Source organism: Schistocerca serialis, chromosome 2 (assembly GCF_023864345.2).
Source record: "Schistocerca serialis cubense isolate TAMUIC-IGC-003099 chromosome 2, iqSchSeri2.2, whole genome shotgun sequence".
In the NCBI taxonomy this organism is placed as follows: Eukaryota; Metazoa; Arthropoda; class Insecta; order Orthoptera; family Acrididae; genus Schistocerca; species Schistocerca serialis.
The window spans coordinates 606,175,225-606,200,998 of record NC_064639.1 but is presented as its reverse complement, the minus strand read 5'-3'; the positions used below and the strand labels follow the sequence as shown (position 1 = coordinate 606,200,998).

The 25,774-nt window shown below is 42.9% G+C and overlaps 1 protein-coding gene across 1 annotated transcript in view; it reads right to left on the bottom strand.

Moving 5' to 3' along the window:
- The window catches only part of LOC126456273 (G-protein coupled receptor GRL101-like), a 568,827-nt gene that overhangs the window by 5,998 nt on the left and 537,055 nt on the right, over positions 1-25,774 (bottom strand). Inside the window, exon 27 of the mRNA XM_050092025.1 lies at positions 17,342-17,519. Within this exon, the coding sequence (XP_049947982.1) occupies positions 17,342-17,519 (178 nt within the window). The remainder of the gene's footprint in view (positions 1-17,341; positions 17,520-25,774) is intronic.

The window sequence follows — 25,774 nt, the reverse complement described above, 5'->3', positions numbered from 1 at the left end:
TAACTGAAAAATTCTGTCTCCTTTCAAAATTGAGTATGAGACCATTAGCAGAAAACCATTCAATGAACATTGTTTACTATTTGTTCTGTTCCTGTATGTATGCTTGGATTAATTACAATGCTAGTGTCACCTGCCAAAAGAACTAATTCTGCTTGTTGTACATCAGACAGAAGAACGTAAACGCATATGATGAACATTAGTGGACCTAGGACCGAGTCTTGGGGAACCTTCTATTACATTTCTCTCCAGGAAGAATAATGTCCCCGTACTACATTGGTTAAATTACTAGGTACAACTTTCTGCACTCTTTTGATCAGATATGACATTATTCATTGTTTGTCTGTACCATCAATCTCATAAGCATTTTTTTGTAAAACCTCAATTTCTCAAGGATAATACAGTGATTTACATTGTAAAATGTCTTAGACAGGTCGCAGAAAATGCCAACCGGCGCTATTATTTAATGCTTGTAAAATTTGGGGGATGAACATGTAAAGGGCATTATCTGTAAAGCAACTCTTCTAAAATGCAAACTGTGATTTGCTGAGGATATTACTGTTGCCCAGGTGAGATACTGTTTTAGAGTACATCACCTTCTCAAAAATTTTGGAAAACAATTTCAACAATGAAACTGGTCGGCAGTTTTTGAGATTTATTCTATCACCTTCTTGGAAGACGAGGTTTATGGTACAGAATGTTAGTTAGATGCTTATCGCCTAACACGTTCACACAATTGTTAGCCAAAATATCTCCTCCAGGAATAACAACTACTATGATGGAACAATGGTTATCTGTGGTCCCTGCCGGTGGCAAGATGAAGTTTCGAGTCGGTGTCTTATGAGTGCTCAATGATTAAACGGTAGCGCTCTACTCATGGAAGAAAAGAATGCACTTACCGGGGCAGTTATAGTTTCTCACATTCGCCCAGCACAGCGCACACTCCACAGAAGGTAGAAGTTTGCTAACTCACGAATACTGTAGGTGACAACGACGCGCAAAGGTCATTAGGTCGATTGAGTGCCTAGTGGAAGAAAGAAGCACAAATGCCAGAACGTGGTTTTCAGACAAACAGGCAATGATGTAATGCTCTGGCATTCAAAAACGGCGTCATTTTTATTGATCTGTAGAGGATGAATGGAGATTAAATGGTAAGAGAATGGACTCACATTCGTGAGAGTAGCTTTACATATCCCCTTTCAGTTATGCAGGTTTAGGTTTCCCGTAGTTTTCCTAAATCGCTAAAGGCAGCTACTGAAATGATTCCTTTGAGAAGTGGACAGTCAATTTCGTTCAACACACCTCCCCAAATCCAACCTTGTCTCCCAACTATAAATACCGCTTTGTGGACGGGTCGTTATACCCTAATCCTTATTCCTTGTAGCTAGTTATTGGCACAACGAAGTAACTGTACTATTTCCCACGGGAATCTCGTGTTTGGTCCATGAAAATATGAAAAAAATACTTTTTCTGGTAATTGTCGGTTCCCTTTACTTCATGGTTTTGCATCCTGTTACATCACTGTATTATCTACCATATTACGACCCATACAAAGGGAAACCAACCTGAAGATTCAATACTTGTCAGCGTTCTTTTGTGCCAAGTGCGGACTACCTGGGCACAACACGAAATTGTCCTTCCCATTAGTCTCGAACGTGTAAGAGTCGTTTCAGTAAGATGACGATCAAATTTATTGAGATCTAGGCTGCCACATTCTGAGTGTGAACCTTAACTAAAACATCTACGTGTGTTATCGAGACAGCCGGAAGTTCACGTTTACCACTACTTAATCAATAGCACATATATTTTATGTGCCGGATTGTGTTGTGCCATCTAGCTTTGACTTCTCATCAAGATTATGCAGAATTTGTTGTTTCGCGCATTAATCGTAATGGTGTTCTGACGATTGTATCCTTTTCTCACGTAGTGGCCATACTATTCATTTCAGAATAATAGGAGCATTGCATACCACAGACCGTCTGTCTTAAATATCCGTATCGAGGCTTCTTCCAGTAATAATTTCCTTGCACCGTCCCTTCCACTACAGTTTTTTGCTACTATCACTAGGTATACAGTAGCGAAAACAATCTTGTAATGCTACATACAACGAAGAAGGGCTACTTTATGGACATTGATGAAAAGATACTAATATACACTCACCTGAAGAAGCCAAGGAAACTAAGCTTAACGAGCAGTGCATATTAAGGAGCATCGCGTTCTTGGATATCTGCCGCCCAGCTATTGACAACTTCCCCTGAAGATATCCCGCTTTGTCGCAGCTGTAACTAGTTGTTCGTAAACAAACTTTCTTAAACAATCGACGATGATCCAAAGCTATCCTAGAGCCTACGGCAGGTATTGGTGGTTCAAATTTTACTCGTTAGACGTTGTAACTTTACGCTAAGCCTGGACATCTTGTTCATAGCAACTATTTTACACTTTTATGAATTCCACATAATTACTTTCATCATTTTATTTGAAAAACATGCAGTTGTAACTCTGAAACACGGCAGAATATAACCCTTTTAAACTAAAGCCTCTTCGAAATTTTAATGTCTCTGTGCAATTTTTATAATTAGAACACGCCCATTTTTCTCGTGACGTCACTGGAAACAAAACTTCTTAAATCTACCTAACTTTGGCTATTTTTTATCGTTTACTATTAACAGTTTACCTGAAAAATATGCAAGGTAAATAATTTTTTGCTGAAGAAGTTTTAAGATATATTGAGCAAATTTTATAATTACGATACGCAAATATTTTTAATGATGTCATTGGGCGCAAGTTCTTTTAAATCCACTTGAGTTCTACTTTTTTTATCGTTTTAAGTCGCTTCCATACAGCATAATGTGAGTTGTACATTCATTCTGCGCTTGTACTGTGCATATATAAGCATTTTCTCTCATCTCCTATTATCAAAAAGAATGCCATCATGTTATATTTGGCAGTGTCAAATATATTTGATAATGGTCTAATATACAGTTGAAACAGAAACCGGCCGTGTGTGCATTTAACATAGTTCCATTTAAGCAGCTGGAGCGGCTTTTTATTAACTGAATAACAGTTGCGAAAAAAGCATCATCCAAACATGAAGAAACCACTAATAAATTATTCCTTAATATGTGCCCAACGGTTCAATAACTTCGATTCATTACGTTCCTTAGACGAAATTTCTTCCCTTTAACTAATTATGAGAATTTTTCATCCCTAATTCTATCAGTACATCGGTTCTTTAAGAGTTCCAAGTAACACCAAGTTCCAAAGGATCATCGTCATTCCACTGCTGTCTTAACCATTATTCCTGTTTCCCACCCACAAAAACATTTCCTCCTACCACAAGGTTTCTTCAGTGTTTCTCTAGCATGGAGGTTTATACATTTGGATGTTAGTGGCTGTTCCGTTTTATAGAATCTTCTAACGCTACTATGCCTTTCTTGTCTTTTCCTTCATATATCCTGCTTCCAACATAGCAAGATTCATCACCTCTGGAAGAGTTAAAATTGAGCCTTCTCATATGTCCACCTTCAGTGCAACCTGTTTATCAGAATATCAGATTTTACATTCAGAAAGCATGCCTTATAGCTTCAATAATGTATCAATCTGCGTATATTGTTTACTCTGTTCTGCTTGCTTCGAATTATGAGGACAGATTATTCTTTTATCCCTGAACTCTAAACAATACTAGCAAATAATGGAACTCATTTTTTACCAACCAACGTTGTTAAACTCCTTATTCACATCTGTGAATGCAATTTAAGGTTCCTTTATTTACCCAAAGCTACCCTCTATTATTTACTGCTGTGTTATAATTTATTCTCCAGTGCCCCTGCTCCTTCGATAAAGAACACTTTTGAGTATTTTTATGTATGAGATGGCAGACACTGAGCGGTAATTTTCACATCTATCCACTGTTTCTTTTCCAGAAAAGTAACAACTAGCTACGTAAATTTCAATCATAAACTTGCATAGTTCTTGCTCCCCCCATCGCTCTGATGCATGCACCGCGAAAATGTTCGCTGGTATTTTATCATTACCTGGGCATTCGTTCCATCCGAGTTCCTGCAAAGCATTCTGTTGAGCGAGAAATTGTGAAGGAAATGGGAGAATAAGGATTTCTAAAATCCGACATTACTCAATCACGTCGAAGTACGAGCAGCTGCCAGCCGGAAAGCGTAAATATTTGGACATCGATATCCGGTCAGGAAGACAGCAAACTCGGCACTCTTGGGTGCAACCGCAAGTGAGCTCAGACGTTAGACGAGCACAGATTAAACTGCCTTCATTGCTCTCATAATATTACACTGATGCGCCAAAGAAACTGGTACAGGCGTGTAAATTCAAATACGGAGACATGTAAACAGGCAGAATACGGAGCTGCGGTCGGCAAAGCCTGTATAACACAAAAAAATCCCGGTGCATTTGTTATATCGTTTACTGCTGTAACAACGGCAAGTTATGAAGATTTAAGTAAGTTTGAACGTATGTTACAGTCGGCGCACGAGCGATGGGACGCAGCATCTCCGAGGTAACGATAAAGTGGAGATTTTCCCGTACAACCATTTCACAAGTGTCCCGTGAATATCAGGAATCGGTTAAAACATCCAATCTCCGGCATCGCTATGGCCGGGAAAAGATCCTGCAAGAACGGGACCAACGACGACTGAAGAGAATCGTTCAGCGTGACAGAAGTCAAACCCTTCCGCAAATTGCTGCAGATTTCAATGCTGCGCCATCAATAAGTGTCAGCATGCGAGCCAGTCCACGAAAATCATCGATATGGGCTTTCGGAGCCGAAGGACCACTCGCATACCCTTGGATGACTGCACGACACAAAGCTTTACTCCACGCGCGGGCCCTTCAACACCAACATTGGACGTCTAATGACTAGAAACATGTGACCTGGTCGGACGCATGTCTTTTCAAATCGTATCGAGCGGATGGACGTGTACGGGTAGGGAGACAATCTCATGAATCCATTGGCCCTACATGTCAGCAGGGGACTGTTCAAGCTGGTTGGGGCTCTGGAACGGTGTGGGGCGTGTGCAGTGGGAGTGATATGGGACCCCTGATATGTCTAGATACGACACGTACGTAAACATCCCGTCTGATCACCTACATCCATTTATGTCCACTGCGCATTCCGACCGATTTGGGCAATTCCAGCAGTATAATGCGACACGCCACACGTCTATAATTGCTACAGAGTGGCTCGAGAAACACTGTTCTCAATTTAAACACTTCCGATATTGTGGATATCTGGGATGGTCTGCAACGTGCTTTTCAGAAGAGATCTCCACCCCTCGTACTCTTACGGATTGATGGACAGGCCTGCGGGATTCACGGTATCAGTTCCCTAAAGCACTACTTCATACATTAGTCGAGTCCCTGCCACGTCGTGTTGTGGTATTTCTACATGCTCGCGAGGGCCCTACACGATATTAGGCACCTGTACCAGTTTGTTTGACTGTTCAGTTTGGGTAAGAGGCACTAGGTAGCACGCAACATCGCCTAGCAGGAGGTTTGAATAAGCAGTAAAGACACAGTAGTAAATCCTTCAAGCAAATGTAGTGTAACTGAAAACCGTTGGCAACTAGAGAAGAGCATAACTAATAGGTCGTTAAGAATGACGCCGTAGAGCGAAGCTTCTCCTCGACGACATAAACGCTCCACTCCTGCTAGCTTAGAGCGCTCGATCAGTAAAACTGATGGTGTTCACGGCGTTTGCACTCGTTCCCTGGTTATGGTGTGACCCACTCGCTTATCCTTGTATTAGATTGTTCTAGCGTTGGCCTCACACTTGCAGCCTCATAGGAAGGTCAGGGATCCGTAGCCTTGATAATGATTTCCAGCAACCAGCAATGAAGTTGTACTGTTGATAAATCGAAACATTTCCAAAAGATATCGATATATACTGGCGATGCTATTGCTCGGTATATCGATACTTAAATAGCAATATCGAGTGCTGAAATTTTTATTTTGCTTTTTTTTTTTTCGCAATCAGCGGTAAATATTCGAAGTTGTTCTTTTGAAATTGTAGTAGAAAATAATGTTACTTTCACTGTGTGAAGGAGTCTTACTACTGTTTGAGCTGTCATCCCTGGGGGCTGGCAGTATGAATGAAACAACAAGTTGTCGCAAACGTGAATGTTCATCGTTTTCCTTTCAGTTCTTGCTCTAAGGGGGATAGGCAGCCTGCTAGCTTTTTGATGTACAGAATGGCTAACAACAAATCAGTACTTAAATATACACCTCTAATACCGGTAGTATATTTTTCATGTGCCGCCGATAATTTTATAGGCCAGTACGTCGATAATATTTCCGTCGATATATCGATACACTTTATCGATATATCCGACGCTCGATGTTTTTAAAAATATCGACAGTCCTATACTGAAGTCAGCCTACCAACCATCACTGATGGGTAGTCCTAAGGCCCTACCATCATAGCTCCGATCCAGGGCAGAAGCTGCCCTAAAACTCCAGCGACACACAGGTGTGCTTGCCTCTCATACCGGATGGCCATGTTCAGCGTTTAGTGTGACATCGCGGCACCAGACATCGCAGTCCACTTGTTGGGCAACACGGACTGTGATATGAGAGGAACTGGGTACTCCCCGAAACGACGTTTGAATAAAAGAATACGACATGGTCACCACCATCTCCTAGCTGGGCTACCGGCGGAGAGTGCCTACATCGCCAGCGGGGAGCAAACCGCAGCAACAGGGTGTCATCATCGACTTCCGCTCCGAAATCATTCAACGTCCTCGTCAGCTGTAAGTCCACTGTTTGGTTCAGCGGATTCCTCTACGGATTATTTAGTCACCAGCCATCGCAGAAGACACAACAACGACATACATTTGCAGAAATAAATGGAATAATGGCGAATACTGTTTTGTGGCGTCTAACGATATCACCCAGGTCCTCGTTCTGCACCCAGACAAAACAATAGGGGTTTCCATCCAGGCAGTGGGCAAGTCCTACAAATGTTTGTTCAGAAATGCTCCATCTCAGCACCAGAAATAGTTGGGGGAAACGATACGGCAGCAGTAACAGAGAGTGAGTGAAAGAAGAAATATTATAATTTGTTTTCAGAAAAAAGTTGTATTCTTTGCTATGTTCAGTTTAGGACTGAAAGACTTTGATGTTATCTTGTTACCACCCAGAAACCCAACAGGTTTTTCGCTGTTCAGGGTTAACCGTCAGCAAGAGTATCTTGTTCAGACACTTTGTAATTTAACGGGACATAGTGTATCACGTGACTTTTATGAGCATGTACTTCATGTAAAAATACACTGAAAAGCCAAAGAAACTGGTACAACCGCCTAATATCGTGTAGGACCCCCGCGAACACACAGAAGTGCCGCAACATGAAATGGCATGGACTCGACTAATATCTGAAGTAATGCTGGAGGGAATTGACACCTTGAATCTAGCAGGGCTGTCCATAAAACCGTAAGAGTACGAGAGGGTGGAGATCTCTTCTGAACAATACGTTAAAAGCCATCCCAGATATGCTCAGTAATGTTCATGTCTGGGGAGTTCGGTGGCCAGCGGTAGTGTTTAAAGTCAGAAGAGCGGTCGTGGAGCCACTTTGCAGGAATTATGGACGTGTGGGGTGTCGCATTGTCCTGCTGGAACTGTCCAAGTCCGTTGAATGCACAATGGACGTGAATGGATGCGAATGATCAGACGGGACGCTTACATACGTGTCACGTATCGGAGTCGTATATTGATGTTCCAGGGGGCCAACAAGACTGTAACTGCACACGCCTCACACCATTCCAGAGCCTCCACCAGCTTGAACAATCCCCAGCTGACATGCGCGTCCATGGATTCACAAGACTGTCTCCATACCCGTACACGTCCATCCGCTCTATACAATTAGAAACTAAACTCGACCGACCAGGCAACATGTTTCCAGTTATCAACAGTCCAATGTCGGTGCTGAAGGGCCCAGGCGAGGCGTAAAGCTTTGTGTCGTGCAGTCATCAAGAGTACACGAGTGAGCCCTCGGCTCCAAGAGCTCATATCGATGATGTTTCGTTGAATGGTTCGCATGCTAACACTTGTTGATGGTCCAGCATTGAAATCTGCACTTCTGTCACGCTAAACGATTCTCTTCAGTCGTCGTTGGCACTGTTCTTGCAGGATTTTTTTTCGGCCGCTGCGATGTCGGAGATTTATGCTTTACCGGATTCCTGATATTCACGGTACACTCATGAGTTGGTAGTTTGGAGGAGGAGACCAGACAGTGAGGTCATCGGTCTCATCGGATTAGGGAAGAACGGGGAAGGAAGTCGGCCGTGCCCTTTCAAAGGCCTGGAGCGACTATGGGAAATCACGGAGAACCTAAATCAGGATGGCCGGATGCGGAATTGAACCGTCGTCCTCCCGAAGGCGAGTCCGGTGTGTTAGCCACTGCGCAACCTCGTACGGGAAAATCCTCACTTCATCGCTACCTCGGAGATGCTGTGTCGCATCGCTCGTGCACCGACTATGATACGACGTTCAAACTCACGTAAATCTGGATAACCTGCCTTTGTAACAGCAGTAACCGATCTAACAACTGCGCCACACACTTTTTGTCTTATATAGGCGTTGCCGACCGCTGCGCCGCATTCTGCCTGTTTAGATATGTCTGTATGTGAATACGCATACCTACACCAGTTTCTTTTGGCGCTTCAGAGTATGATCACAAGGCAGATGATTGCGCGGAATGTTGTTGATAACCGATTAGGCATAGGAATTAGATATAGTTGTTCTATTTCTGCAACTGTGGCTTTTAACTTATAGTCGGTTGTAGTAATAGTCTGATTCGTGTTTAAGAGAATTAGGTAAATTGTACGAAAATGGCAGAGTCAGCCGTTCTAACGAGGCGATAGGCACTCTTACAGAGTAAGTTTCCAAATACCTAAACAATAATGAACAACAGCTAAGACATCAGTTTCAAGTTTTGTTGGCTGAACAGGAGTGAAAACCAGGTTTTAATGAAGTTAAAAGTCCTTCAACCGCGAACCTCGTAACTCCCTTTTCCAGGAAAGCAACAGGGGTATTACTGTATTTATAGATAATGTATTTCCCACGGCCGCGTTAAGTAATAGGTCGGATGAAACAAGCTTGCGGATGGCCAAGTTAAGTATAACATCCGAGGCGAAAACCTTTATCAAGTAACATGACGTTTTTAATAAAGTACCCACAGTCAGTGAGTCAGCAGAGTGTTTGCGTCGTAGAAAACAGAACAGTGCACAGTTACTTAGGAAAAAACTCAGTAATTTAACACAGAAGACGAATGAAATAATGGAGCTATTTTCTTATAGAATACACAATATTAATGTACAGACTCGATGAGATGACGTACAAGCCAGATGCGGATAGAGTCTTGCTCAATGAATTGGAAAATAAAGAGCTGGACGTGTTTTTCAGAGCGAACCTCCCACATTTTTCATGACGGATGAATGGAAGTCCCTGAGTATTTAGCTGCAGAACTTTGTGTCGCTACGGATTTACAAGCAGTTGTTACTGCAACTGGAATGCGTAGTAAATGGATGATATTCAGCTCTGGTAAAGAACCGTGCCGTTGAGGTCAGGAGGGGCAGTTAAAAGCGCTGTAACTGCCAGGAGTTCGGACATAGGGCTCCGGGTTTGTGAATCTAGCAAGTAGGACAAGTACAATGCGAAAAAAGTAGTTAAACGTCGACAGTGATGTTACTCCCTTCGGGAAGTGCTCCCAGTCTTTGGCAGAACGGTAAAAACCTACGCAAAGCTGGATAGTTGCTTTATAGCCTCGATATATAAGAAGAAGTATAAGTTTTTAGTCGATACTGGAGCACACGTACTGGTTGTGACTCTGAACATCGCGGACAAGAGGAGACTGAAAACGCCCAGATACAGATTGCCCACAATAGGAAATAACAAAACAGATTCAGTGAGGACAACACAGCCCAAGTTCCGTATAGAAATCCATTAAATGCGTTCCCAGTTGTGAATACAGACAACCATCCGATGTACAGTGGAATGATGACACTGAAAATATGAGCCGGACCAGGAATCGAACCCGGACTTCCAGCTTATCGCGACCGGTCGCCTTACCACTAGGCTATCAGAGAACGACTCACAGTCAAACACAGAATTCCATGTATTGTCAACAGTTTGCCTAAAACTTGAACTCCTACATTCATTACGTGTATTCCCGTACAAGGGATACATTTGAACTGGAAGTCGCTTGCACGGTGACGGCATATAAATACTACACTGGAGCGCCTGCGTTTTTCAGAAGAGCGATGCAGAGTTCGCTTAGACCTGCATGCATGTTCGAATGAACATTGTGTCGTACTTCTGGAAAAAAAAACAGGCACTGCAATGTCGTTCAAATTACATTTCTTCCGGAGCAAACGAAAATGTTGCCATCTCTGGGGCAAGGATTCTCTGTAATGCTCAGATATGACTTTCTGGTTGGTCATAAAGCTAATATCGACCTTCGGCAACAGTTGAACTCAATGAAGATTCGTTTTCGATTGATGCAACAGTTACAAATTTTTCTGTATAACACATTGCGCCCATTGATTAAGTAGTATCAACTAAACTATGTACAGTGACATTAAAAGTTGTTTCGTGTGACCGAGTACCAGCAGCTACAGAAAGTTAATTTGGGTTACGATAGGCGTAGATGATTCACAACAAGCTTTATGTTTAATAGAACCTCTCTTGAGTAGTGACATTTTGCTGATTAGTGTTGCTTTGACGAAGAAGTACAGCGCATGTTATGGCAATAACCAGCCAGCTTACGGTGCCAGTAATCCTGGATGATTTCGGAATGAAAGAAGTAAGTCCTCTGAACTTGTTGGTAGAAGCTACACTACAGGTACTCAGTGAAATAGATGTAGAACATATTTCAAGAAAACTGTCAGCACGTAAGCGTTACATAACAGTGTCAATTACATCCATAACACAGTATCCTATTCCTGTGGGTAGTCATGCACCAGTGCACTGCAAGAATTATATGCAACAAAAGCATATCCACCCATTAATGGAACAGTTCTTAGATCAACAACCTAAAGAAGGCAAAACAGAACTCAGAGACAGTCCTTCGTAAGCAAGTATAGCAATCGTGCCAAAAATGTAACCTGACAGAACAATAAAATATAAATTTTTTGTGATTATAGGCTTTTAAAATGTGCAGTAACCAACGTACGTCCAATTCCAAATATAACTGAAAGTTTGGATAACCTGGGACAGTACAAACTATTTTCTACGATAGATTTAAAGAGCGGGAATCACGAGATTGAAGTGTGTGCGGAAGATAGTCCGAAAACAGCTTTGGCAACATAATTCCGTCACTGTCACTATCGTAGAATGCTTTTCGGGTTAATAAAAGCGACTGCAATATGTCAACACTTGTTAAATCGAGTCCTTTGAGGGTTAAAATCGAAAAAATACATGGTCTATTTGCATGACATCATTTTTTCAAAAGATCTGGATGAACACGCAGAGTGCCTAAGCCAAATATTTGACAGATCGAAAACAGCTCTCATATTAAGCATTGACAATTGCAATTTTATCCAGACTCTAATTATTTCCTTTTTGAGTCATCAATTTTCTGAATTGTTTGATGCAGCCTGCCATTGTGGCCAACATTTTCATTTTAGAGTAGCACTTGAAACCTACAACCTCAGTTATGTGCTGAATGTATTCCTATCTCTGTCTTCCTCTACAAATCTTGCCGTATACAGCTCCATCTAGCGCCTTGTCTTGATAGGTGTCCTACTATCCCGTCCCTTCTTCTTGTCACTGTTTCCCAAACATTCCTTTCCTCGCCGATTCTGTGGAGAATCTCCTCTTTGCGTACCTATCAATCCACCAAATTTTCAACAGTCCTCTGTACCACCACATCTCAAATGATTCGATTCTCTTTTGTTCCGGTTCTCCCGCAGGCCATGTTTCACTACTGTACAATGCTGTGCTCCAAAAATTCCTTCTTCAAGTTAAGACCTATTTTTGATAGTAGTAGATTTCTCAAGGCCAGGACTGTACTTCCTTCCAGTATTAGACAGCTTTATGTGTCCTCCTTACTCTATCCATGGTGAGTTATTTTGCTGCTTAGCCCGCACATTTTCTTAACTTCATCTACTTCTTGATCACCAATCCTGATGTTGAATTTCTCAATTCTGCTATTTCTCACTACTCTCTTCTGTCTTTGATTTACTCTGTCATATTCTGTACTCATTACACCGTTTATTCCTTTCAGCATATCCTGCAGTTCCTGTTAACAGCAATTTCATCAGGCAATCTTATCACTGATATCTTTCCGCCTTGTAATTTAATTCCACTCTTGAACCTGTCCATTGTTTACATCATGTTTTACCGAAATTGAGACTGAACAGTAACGATAAGGACTGCATCCCTGCCTTATATCCTTTTTTATTCCTAGCACTTCTTGCTGGTCTTCCACTCTTATTGTTCCTTCTTGGCTCTTGTGAATATTGTATATTAGCTGTTTCCCTCAGATTTTCGACATTTCGTACCATTAGATACAGTCGAATACTTTTTGCATGTCGACAGATCCTAAATACGTGTCTTGATTTTTCCTTACTCTTGCTTCCATTATCAATCGCAACGCCACAATTGCCGTTCTGATGCCTCCATCTTTCCTAAAGCCAAGCTGATCGTCGTCTGACGCATCCACAAATTTATTTTCCGTTCTTCTGTACATTATTCTTGTCAACATCTTGGATGAATGAGACATCTTTCCCAAAGTCAGATGGTATGTCGCCAGACGCAAACATTCTACACATCAACGCGAATAGGTTTTTTTTTTTTTTTTTTGCCCCTTCGCCCACGATTTTAGAAATTCTGATGGAATGTTATCCATCCCTTCTGCCTTATTTAATCTTAAATCTTCCAAAGTTCTTTGAAAGTCTGATTCCAACGCTAGATAGGCTATTCCTCTATATCGATTCCTGTCTCTTCTTCTAACATATCACAGACAAGTCTACTCCCCCATAGAGGCCTTCAATGTACTCTTTCCACCTATCCGCTGTCTTCTCTGCGTTTAACAGCGAAATTGCTATTGCACTCTTAATGTTACCACCGTTGTTTCAAATTTCAAAGGTTGTTTGGCTTTTCTGTAGGCTGAGCCTGTCCTTTCCTTTTGACGTTTTTCATGCAGCCATTTCGTCTTAGCTTCCCTGCGCTTCTGATATATTTCATTCCTAAGGGACTTGTATTTCTCTCCTCCCGCCGGAGGTTCGAGTCCTCCCTCGGGCATGGGTGTGTGTGTTGTTCTTAGCCTACGTTAGTTTAAGTAGTATGTAGGACCAGGGACCGATGACCGCAGCAGTTTGTACCCTTAGAAATTCACACACATTTGAACTTTTTTTTTGTATTTCTGTATTCCAGAATTTCCCTGAACATTTTCGTAATTGCTTCTTTCATCGTTCAACTGAAATTGTTTTTGGAGACTAATCAAAAATGAGTTGTCCCCAGACACACCGTATTACATGGAATCAAGCTTAGTAATGGGCTCAGTTCGGCGAGGTAAACTGTCCCAAAGTTCCTTCACACATGCCATATCCCGCTGAACGAATTCATTACTGATTACATCCAACAGAGCTCACTTCTGTTGCTACATTTCACCCGCTGATCGTAAATCAAGTCAAGTAAGTCAAGAGTTATACTTTGGGAATAAGATCGGGTGATTCAGAAGACAAATCGAAGTGCAAAAGGTTGCCTGAGTATTTGCCAAAATAGGAACGTTCGCGATCAGCCATCTGAATCCGGCTGTAGTCATGCTGGAAAACAGATATGCCCACAGCATAGTCATCTTGAAGAAGTAGAGGAAAGGTAATTCTTGGTAACCGAGATTGTTGATATGAAAGAGTGGATTCGAGTCGAGGCACAAAAAACACTACCAAAACGTCACAGAATCATCCCCGGCCTCAACTGCACCTTACACGCACTTTTAAATGCAGCACTGGGCCGACAAACACTCGACGCCTATCGCCAGTTCAAGAAGAGACAAAACTGCGACTCCTCTGACCACGCTACACGCCTCGAGTCAGCAACTGACTATTACCTACTTTATTTGGCCCATTTAAGGCAGAGCGCTTTGTGCTTCTGTTAGTAATGCCCTAAGCGAGGTATCCTGTCCTACTGCATGCACCTTCCTTCGTAATGTTTGTTCGGAAATGTGAGGTGAACGTTCACCCCCTGGCAACAACAATTCCTGTTTGGCGCGAAATCGATAGTCATTAACATGGCGTGACACTCATCTCTGGTCACTGTAGGTTAAGATCTTTTTATAGCCTCCGTTCTGACGCCTCGTTACCTACATGTGTACGAGTGGTACACCATTCCTTCGAGGCAAGATGGACAGCCTGTGCTGATGCAGAAACAGGTCACAATGTACCATACTTACCCGATTCTAATACGTACTTTTTTATCATATTCAGTATTCAAGATAGGGGTGCGCATAAGATTCGGCGATGAATTATATTCTAGTACAAACTTGAATCCGTCTGTAATCGGCAACATTACTTAAATGTAGGTATTGTTCTGTACGTCACATTGCTGTAATTCTCAACGTCGATACATTGTTGTTGCCCTATTACTGCGTAGTGTGTTTGAATTAGGTAATGAAGAAATGAAAGGCAAGTAGAGAAGATCATCCTATGATGCTACTTTCAAGCCTAAAGTAATTCTTTATGCTGAAAAATACGGTAACAAGACTGCGGTGCGAGTGATCAGTGTAGCTGAAACTAACGTTCGCCTACGGTTCAAACAGAAATTGGTGTTATTTCGAACTAACGCTAGTAGAGAGAGAAAAAAAATAATCCTGACGTTGAAGTAAAAATTTTGGGCTTCGTCTGTGAAAGGAGGAAGAATGAGCAACCTCTGACAACTGACACCATAAGAAACAAAATAAAAGAGGTGGCTGCAGTTCTTAGTATACCGAGACACGAGCTGAAGGCTAGCTGTAGATGAGTTATTCGCTTTACGAAACGGGCGGGCTTATCTCTACGTCGCCGTACAAAACTATGTCAAAAGCTTCCATACGATTTTGAGAAAAAACTTCAAGAGCATCAGTGATGCATCAGCACACTTCGGATACAGAAATTGTTCGATGGGCCAAGTAGGCAACGCTGATGAGATGCCAATTTCTATTGATCACGTAAATGCAAGACTAATGAGAAGGTGAAAAAAGGAAGCTACCATCAAAACACCAGTGTATAAAAGACAGCGCGTAACTGGCAATCACAGCAGACGGGCGCTAACTTCCCTCTTTCTTAATCATAAAGCGGAGAGCAAGCCACAAAACCCCTAAAAATGAAAAAAAAACAATTATTCCCTGATGCCACGTCCGAAATCAGAAGAAGGCATGGGCGACCAACTTTAAGGTTTGACTGGCTCCGACACGAATAGGAATTCCTTCCTGATGGGCTTCCCAAACTACCATTAATGCTTTGTCTAGCTGTGTATCATGATCATCTCTGTGACGACGACGGAAGAAGATACGCAGCCTAGCCAGTGACCCTGTTATTATTTCTGGAGGAATGACTTCTGTTTTACACCTTCTGGTCGTTAGTATAAATAAACCTTTCATAGGTTGCGTTCAGGAACAGTAGGAAAAATGATTTTGCTATACAAACTGTGAACTGACTCCGACAGGAAAAATTAACCGTCTGCATCACAAATTATTGCACACTGCGTTTAGGATGTCTGCAAAAGCATCGAAACAATAATTATTGTAAAATCATTCATATATACGTTCATTGGTGTGTAAAACATAAATTTAACCTATGACTATTCCCGGCCGGGTTGGGGATTTTCTCCGCCAGGGGACTCGGTGTTTGTGTTGTCCTCCTCATCTCGTCATCATTCAGTAAAATGGCAGGACTGGGCAGTATAGAGAGCGGGAATTTTTGCGGGCGCTAGTAAACACACCGCTGAGTGCCCCCCAAAAACCAAAATCATCAAACTACGGTGGTACGCTCACAATCTTTTTTATGGTTTTCATTTTTAAAATTGCTGTTCCCATTACGTTTGTTGGAACATTACGGTCAAGTAAATTCGGTAAGGAGGCGTGAACAGTGTCGTATCTTGAGTAATCACTGTGTTGCAGCGTACTCACATGTGACAGCGTTATCAGCACCTGATAGAGTTTGAAAGAGGCCTCATTGTGGGTCCCGGTTTGTCCAGCTGAAGGAATTGTGCATAACCAGATTTGTGGAGCATGCCACCGCAACAGTGGCCCGATGTCGGACTCAACGGAACCTGAAGCCAGACATATTGGTCGTCTAGCTCTCGGTAGACCATGTCTGAGCAGCACAGCGGAGGATCTCCACATTGTGCACCCAGAACATGTTAACTCATTCAGATCTGCACCTGCCGTCCGAGAACACGAAATGGATTCTATGAAACATTCTGTGTTACCCCGCACCATTGGTCGCAGACTAGCAGCAGCAGGATTAGGGCATTAGCGTCCTACCACTAGTAGGTGGCGACCTGTTTTCATCCATGAACGCTAATCGTGAACTATCACAAGTGACCATCATCGTCGAGTATGGCAGCGACCTGGGGAGAGTTCTCACTTTTCCGATGTTTCGTAGAGGCAAAGAGGTGTCACTCCCGGGATCATGGTGTGGGGAATATCGGGTATAATTTCAGGTCACGACTCGTAGCGATTAGGGAAGTCTGTCGCACAACGATAGACCTCACGCATGCTGCAGGCTCGTCAGTTTTCTACCTTCTATGCAACAATGCCGTAGTGCCTTTTTTATCATTACAGCGCTCTGAACAGGTGCTCGCGTGTCTGTAAACTTTCTGCGTGATGTTGAGATACTCCCGTGGCCAACAGGAACACAGATCTCTCTCCCCTATAGAACATGTATGGTACCAGGTATGACGTCAGCTCCTTTCCAGTGTCAGTATGCGGAATGTGAAGGACAGTTTACAAGAGTTGTGGACCATTTTGCCTCTGAACGGGATACAAGGACTTTATGGCACTCTTCTCAACTGCATCACTACATGCATCCACGCCAGGGGCGGTGAAACGTCTTTATAAGTGGGCTCGTACTGCAATTTTCAATGTAAATCTGAGTCAAGTTTGTGATCACTGAAATAAAGTCACGCAGCCTCTCAAGCCATGAAGCTTCATTTCGTTGCATCCTCCCCTCATAGGCGCTTCACTTTTTTTTTGAAGGCTGTGTATTTTACTCAGTAAGTTTATAATTTACCTTTTGATTTAGTTCTCTTTATTGGAAATGTTGCTTGTCACTGACTTGCTGCGTTTTTCATGGAGTTCCAGTCTGTTAGTCAAAAGACAGTGAGCAACAGTTTGGTGACTCACCCAGTGAAGAAGAGAAGGTCCTCCTCTGGTCTGCGGTGAGCGACAGCTTCCAGGAGCGCTTGAAGGCTCGCAGGCCTCGCCGGGCCGGCGTCAGGAAGGGCGCCGTCGAGATGGTGTACAGCACCGGGTTGACCGCCGCGTTCAGCGGCAGCACGAACACCGCCACCCAGGCGAACACCTGCCACCCCCACCACACACCTCACTCAACCACGATCCAGCATTGGAAAACCTCAACATCCTGGTGCACACTCCTCACCCCTAGAGCTTATTTTGTGTAATATATTCTTTGCGGGACATCCACAACTGTTTCTAAATTTTTTCTTGACGAATAAATCTAATCCGATTGTACTTGACAGATCTGTTATTTAGATAAAATGGAACACACGAACTGGATTTCCGGATGTAAATCCTGCCGTCAGGCGGTACAAAAAACAAGGAAAACTAAGAGGGATCCTTCATAAAATCAGTTAACCATTAAAAGGACCCATACATATGTGAACATCGGGTAAAATCCTGATTTCGTACGGGAAAGTAGTACCAGTGATGTGAAAAATCCAGGAAATTTATAGAGTAGCATGCGAGATCGCGTGCGAGTGAGGCATGAAGAAGTTCTCTGAGTCAACAAGTATCTTATCGGGTGAACGGAGCCTAGCTGAAAAAAAACCATGTATGTAACATCAAATAGGCACTCTTACCAACCTAATGTAACATACGAACCAACTGTGAACAACTAGACATGCCGTATGGGCTTAAGAATTTAAAATTAATCCATAAAAGCCGTTGAATGCTAATTTGTCAAGCTCAAAAGTACACTGAAGCGCCAAAGAAATCGTTACAGGCATGCGTATTCAAATACCGAGATATGTAAACAGGCAGTATACGGCGTTGAGGTCGGTAATTCCTGTATAAGACAAAAAGTGTCTGGCGCAGTTGTTAGATCGGTTACTGCTGCTACAGTGGAGGATTATCAACAGTTAACTGAGTTTGAACGTGGTGTTATAGCCGGCGCACGAGCGATGGGACACAGCATCTCAGAGGTTGCGATCAAGTGGTGATTTTCCTGTGCGACCATATCACGAGTGTATCGTGAATATCAGAAATCCGGTAAAACATCAATATCTGACATCGATGCGGCCGGAAAATGGTCTTGCAAGAACAGGGCCAACGACGACCGAAGAGCATCGTTCAGCGAGACAGAAGGGCTACCCCTCCGCAGATTGCTGCACATTTCAGTGCTAGACCATCAGCAAGTGTCAGCTTGCGAATCATTCATCGAAACGTCATCGATATGTGCTCTCGCAGCTGAAGGCCCAGTCGTGTACTTTTGATGACTGCTCTACGCGTCGCCTGGGGCCGTCAAAACCGACGTCAGACTGTTGATGGTTCAAATGGCTCTGAGCACTATGCGACTTAACTTCTAAGGTCATCAGTCACCTAGAACTTAGAACTAATTAAACCAAACTAACCTAAGGACATCACACACACCCATGCCCGAGGCAGGATTCGAACCTGCGACCGTAGGGGTCGCTCGGCTCCAGAACCGCACGGAGACTGTTGATGACTGGAAACATTTTGCCTGGTCGGACGAGCCTCGTTTCAAATTGTATCGAGCGGATGGACGTGTACGGGTATGGAGACAACCTCATGGATCCATAGATCCTGCATGTCAGCAGCGGACTGTTCAAGCTGGTGCCGAGGTTCTGTAATAGTGTGGGATGTGTATAGCTGGAGTGATATACGTCTAGATACGACTCTGACAGGTGAGACATATGTAAGCATCCTGTCTGATCACAAGCATCCGTCCATGTACATTGTGCAGTCAGACGACCTTGGACAATTCCAGCAGGACAATGTGACACCCAATACGTCCGGAATTGCAACAGAGTGGCTCCAGTAACACTGCTGGCCACCAAACTCCCAGAAATGAATATTATTGACCACATCTGGGATGCCTTGCAACATGCTGTTCAGAAGAGATCTCAAACCTTTCGTACTATTACGGATTTATGGACAGCCCTACAGGTTCCTACACGATATTAGACAGTTGTAATACTTTCTTTGGCTCTTCAGTGCAGCTTCCCTTGTAAGTGCCCACCGTGCCGCATGTCGTGGAGGTCCAGCAAGACTAGTCAACAAAATGCCGAGGGAAGCGCAGTGAGACGCCTTGTTCACACATACGTCGAAGAGTGGGCGACATTGGAACTAATACCGAGGGTGGAAGGATCCGCCGAAGAAATCATAGCTAACAACACAGCCGCAATCCGACGTTTACTCCCAGACGCCAGCCACTGCTGATATCGCTAAAACCACATTACTTGTGCATGGATCCAGATAATATAGGCGTAGTGCAGCGCGAACAACAATAGCAAGACATGCGATGTATAAAGCAAAAGTGAAGAAATAAAAATAATAAAAAGGGTTAAAGAAATCGTCAAGAAATAAAATTATTAAAACTGTTTTACAAAATATAAAATTAATAAAACTACAGTACAGAAGTAAAGGGTCCAAATTATACATAATAGTGCAAGAAATGGCAATATACAGAGTACGTCAATTAAGACTGCTAGCTTAAGGAGTCATAATAGTGTTAAAGAAGGTAATAGGGTAACATTCACAATGAGGTCGAATAAAACATCCAATAACGGAGAAGAAAGCGTGATTAGTAAACTCCAAAAGATACTAAATGTACATATAGCTGCAGAGGTACACATCAGGTACTAAGCTGAGGAACAATATATTACCTAAAAACCATTAAAAGAACACTTGGTCCTACTTTTGAAAACACGTCAACGGTTTAGTTTGGTTTGGTGATCGTCTTTCATCTGTAATATCACCAACCTTGAGGGACAAACGGAGGCCGTTTGGGAAAGGGGTAAAGTGAAGAGTGGGGAAGTGAGCACATTGAGGAATTAACGCAATCTGTCTAGTTCCTTGTTAGTAATATCTTTGTACTTCATTTTACTGTTTCAGTGTATAAGGTAACTCTGCTGAGTTTCATTTCTGTAGCCAGCTCATAATTCCAATAACAACCGTATTCTCGCACTTCTACCTTTTAAGTGCTTTAATGGATTCTAATTTTATGATTTGATTTTTACGATTTGATGAAACATACGCTAATAGCATTTGAATGTTATCGTTCCCGTGCTACATTATTTAGTCACTGATTTATTTATTTTACATAATTGATGTTAAACAATAAGTCGAGAGGCAAAAGTTAGGAGAGATTCGTTGCGTTCGTAAGAAGATGCGTAAACATACAACTCCCACCGTCATGTCTTAACGGAAGGTCTTGTCGAGAACCCGAGAAAATTCTAGTCATACGCAAAATCACTAAGCGGGTCGAAGGCTTCGAACCAGTCACTCTTTGCCCAGCCTGGTAAGCTAATAGAAGACAGAAAAAGAAAAACAACACACAAGTTCTTATTTCCAGTTTAAGATATGATTCATACAAGAGGACCGCAAAAACATACCGTCGTTTGATTGTCGCACAGACCTCGCGCGGAGGACACATAAGAAATAGGAACCTCTGCGTAGAGAAGCATCACAAAGGGTTGAAAACAAATAAGTCCTAATGGAATCCCAATTCCGTTTTATAGAGAGGGCAATATGGGCACTGGTCCCTTACTTAGGCTGCACTTATCGCGATTCTCTCATCCAGGGCAAAGTCTTAAGCAACTAGAAAAGAGCGCCGGTAGCTCCTGTATATAAGAAAGGTAAACGAACAGATCCGCATAACTACAGACCAGTATGTTTAACATCGGGTTGCTGCAGACTTCTTCAAAACATTCGGAGTTCAAACACAACAAATTCCCTTGAGCTCTGTCCACAAGTCAGCACGGAATCAGAAAACAGGTGCTCATGTGAAACTCAGCTTGTTCTTTTCTCACATGATGTCCTACATACCACGGTTAGAGGGCAAAAGATGGATTTCATGTTTCTATATTTCCGGAAGCGCTTTACACGGTGTCTCACAGCAAACTGTTGAGCAAGGTCCGAGCATGCAGAACAGTTTCCCAGATACATGATTGGGTCGAAGAATTTTCAAGTACTAGAACCCAGCACGTTGTCTTCGACGGCGAATGTTCACCAAAGACAGTGGTATCGTCAGGAATGTCCCAGAAATGTGTGTCAGGATCGCTCTTGTTCCCTGTATACATAAACGATCTGGCGGACTGCGTGAACACCAATTTACAGATGTTTTCTGACGAAGCTGTCGTTTACGGCAAGGTGTCGTGCTTGAGTGACTGTAGAGGGATACAAGACGACTTAAATGGAATTTCTAGTTGTGATGAATGGCACACCGCTGTAAAGGTAGAAAATTGTAAGTTAATGCGAATGAGTAGGAATAACTATACTGTAATGTTCGAACAGAGCATTAACAATGTGGAGCTTGAAACAGTCTGGGGGTGACGCAAAGCGATGTTAAATGGAATGAGCATGTCAAGCTGATAGACTTGAAGGCGAATGCTCGACTTCGTTTTGTGGGGAGATTTAAGGGAATGTGTAGCTCATCTGTAAAGGAGACGGCGTATGCAACGCTAGTGCGGACTCATTATTGAATGCTGCTTGACTGTTTGGGATTCCCACCAAGTTAGACTAAAGGGGAACATAGAAGCAATTCAGTGGCATGCTTCTAGATTTGTTACCAGAAGGTTTGATCAACACGCAAGTATTACGGAGACGCTGCGTGAGCTCATATGGGAAAATCTGGAGGTAAGACAACAGTCTTTTCGCGAGGAGCTATTGCGGAAGTTTGGAGAGCCATCAGTTGAGGCTGACTGCAGGTCCTCTGCGGCCAATGTACATTTCGCGTGGAGTCCGCAAAAGTAAAACCAGAGAAATTATGGCTCGTACGGAGTTTTTTCATCGCTCCGTTCGCGTGCGGAATAGGAAGGGAAGTGTCTAGTAGCGGTACGGGTTCTCCCCGGTGTTCATCACACGGTGGCTTGCGCAGTATGTATGTAGGTGTAGATGTAGGTGTACATGGACTTGTAACAACTGTTGACATGTCACATATGTATCTACCGCCACAAGCATTTTGATACTGTGAGCAACGCCGCATAGTGGCGAGATTGTTTACCTTACAACATGTAATACTGCCTGAGACAGTTTTGCCAATGAAGTTGCAATGGAATGACTGTAAATGAAAAGATACTATTATCGATGTTACAGGAATGTTTGTCTGCTTCACTGCTTCATTCTTATGCACGCTTTCCACATCGTCTTATAATGTGTCATTATGCCATAGGTCTGATGATGCGATAACACGAAAGGCGTCATAAAGAGTTAAATAAAAAGAAACAAAAATTCTGGTGTCTAAGACAAATGTAGAATCACTGATTACATTTATAACAGGAACTGTTTAAGTATCAAAGGAAACCGTGGATTTTACTCCCAGTGAAAAAGGTAAAAGGTCTTCTTCGTTGCGGTAAAGACGGTCTATGTGTCCAAGATTCCATGCGACAATTTCATGTCTTATGCGGGGCAGACAAGTAGAATAATCGAGGAGAAGGGCGAGGGAAGGCAGTGACACATTCGACTAAAACAACGAAGCATTTAAGCAGCCGCCCAGAACTGCCTCAGTTATAATCATGAAATTAAATGCGATGACAGAAGTACTGAATTCCAAAACGCGAAATTCGGTGGACAGCAGATGTATGCAGTACATGCAAATAAATATTGTATGTCGGAAAACCTAGAAAGATAGAAGGCAGTTTCACATTATCCAAGTTGCATTTCCTGAGGAACCGTTGTGTTCAGCTACTGTGAAACGTTTGTAATCATGGATGAACACAGCAATCAGTCGCATATAAATCTGTGTTTTATTGCAGGTGAAGCTAGATTTAAGCTGCAGTATAGCCGTCATCGGTGCATTAAGTAGATAGTCATACAGACCCAGAAACATTGTGTAAGAACATTTCTATAAAACGGTCTTAAACTGTCCATTACTCAATTCACGCCGTAGATAGTTACAGGTTGTTTTAACAAAATTTCCTGATACATACTTTCTGGGTCTCTATGATTCGCTACTAAACGCACTGTTCAGGGCTGTACTGTACAGCTGCAATAAAATACAGACTGATACGCAATTGGCTGCTATGCTCATCCCTCATTACACACGTCACAGTCACATTAAGGTGACCACCACCAATTTTTGACGCCAACGTGCAATAACCGCTCAGAGATGGCAGATGGCCGCACTTGCAGCGGAGGGTGAATAAAGCGTGTCGGGGGATGCCGTAAACAGTCCAGTCGTTGTCGTAATGCGGAAACAGAGCAGTTTATTTGACTTGGAAAAGAGTATTATCTCTGGCATTCCCCAAACGGTTAGGTTTGTAAGCTGTCAGAGTGCCATAGTCGTTAAAATAAACTGTGCATGGCAAAACAGCGCTAACCAAAATTGCACCGAGGCAACTGTAGTGCACCATGGGAAACAAGGACAGAGGTGAACGACGGTTGCGATGATGTGTACGGGCGAATATGGGTGCGACTGTTGGGCAAGTGTCCAACCAGGAGAAACATGGGGCTGTCAACAGTGTCTCCCGAAAGACCGTTCAGCGAACGTTTCTGTCTATGGGTCTCCACACCAGGTGCCTTGTTCATGCATTCATGCTACCGCTGTTCATCGCGAACAAAGGCTGGAATTTGCACTTCAATACCGCTACTGGAAATCCAATGAGCGGTGACAGGTCGCCTTTTGAAATGAACCACTTTTTATACTTCACTGGAGACATGGCGGTTGGCGTGTACCGCCCTGCCGCCTGCTTTGGAAGGATGTAGGACAAATGAAGCGTTAGGATCTGTGGAATGTATTTGTGGCATTTCCTGCGTGATTTAGTCACTGTAGAAGGTACAATCGACCAACGAAAGCATGCATGTGTTCTTAGGGACCATGTGACCCGCTACATGCAGCTTGAATTTCCTCGGGACTATGGTATCTGCCAACAGGTCAGTGCAACGTACCACACAGGTCGCAGTGTACACGCGTTGTTCAGAGGACACCAGGACGAGTTTACCGTACTCCCCTCTCCACCACACTCCCCGGTTTAAACCCAATTGTATCTGTGGCACCACCTCGATCTGGCTGTTCGTCCCATGGATGCTCTGGCGCGAAAGCTAGCACAGTTGGCAACGGCACTGGAGTGGGCATAGCTCTGCATCCTCGTCGCTACGTTGGAGAACCTCACTGACTCTCTTTCTGCACGTCCACACTGTGAACGATGGTTATTCAGGATTCTGATAGGTGATCACATTATTGTGACTGGACCATGTGGTTTCATTTTAAGCAGAAGTTGTGGGCCTACACACAATTTATTAAATTTTCACGGGGCATTTCGCTCACCAGAGCTGGAGATGTTGGGAGAATGTGCGTTTCAGGGAATAATGAGGCGAGCTGGGCAAAACCAATGAGAGCCATCTGAGCATCAAAGGGCGTAGAGGACGCGAAGGTCTAACTCAGCTATGAAAAGCAGCGCGATTCCAAGAATGCTTACAGTGTGCTTGTATTGCAGGCAGTGAGCAGACATAACAACAAAACTCACAGCTCCTGAAAAAGACTGTTGCATCCGGCATCAAAGTATTGTGCACAAAAATGGAAACAACAGTTCGGGTGAGCGTAATCACTCCATCATTCCGAGAAAACCTGAGAAAACACAGTTCTGCAGTTCAGGTACATTGTGGATCTCTTAGACTTCCAAAGAGGAGAAACTGTCGTACGCCTGTTCTGAAAGAATTTAAATTTTTAATTTCTAGGAAAAGAGCTTACAGCTCATTTTCAATCATGGTTTCAACCTGTTATGGGGTAATCAAATTCCGAGACGATCAGTGATAAGCACTAAGTAAAACTTTCACCTTTTACACAAATATAACACGTAAAGGATATTCAAAATAGAAATGTGTCACATATTCTTACAGGAGGTAGTACTGGTATAGTAAAAAGCCCTATAAAAATACGCTGATTAGCTAAAACCTTATGACCGCTTCGTTAATTTTGTGTTGGTCCGCCTTTGGTACCCAATACATCAGCGATCGTGATTTACGTATCTTTGGTTTGTTTCTTACTTAAATGATAATCATTAATGGCCCGTTTCTATAATTAATTAATGAATGTGTAATGATACATCAGTCTTCGTTTTAATAGAGTTGTGCAATTGTGCAAATAAACTGAAGCATTAAGCAGTTTTTATGTAGAGAATCACTGATGCACGCTCTGTTACCAGTGCAGCTGATGACCGATGAAATGTGGTAAGCACTAACTACGAATAGTAAGAAGAATTTTATACAGTACTGCTCGGCTGCGAGGATAATTTCTCAACGAAATTAATCACACTGCTCCTCCGTTTTCGACTTACAAAGCAATGATGGACTGAATATAACAAATTTTGTTACATAGATCTGTTATACTCCGAATACGCCTTTCTTGTTGATAGATTT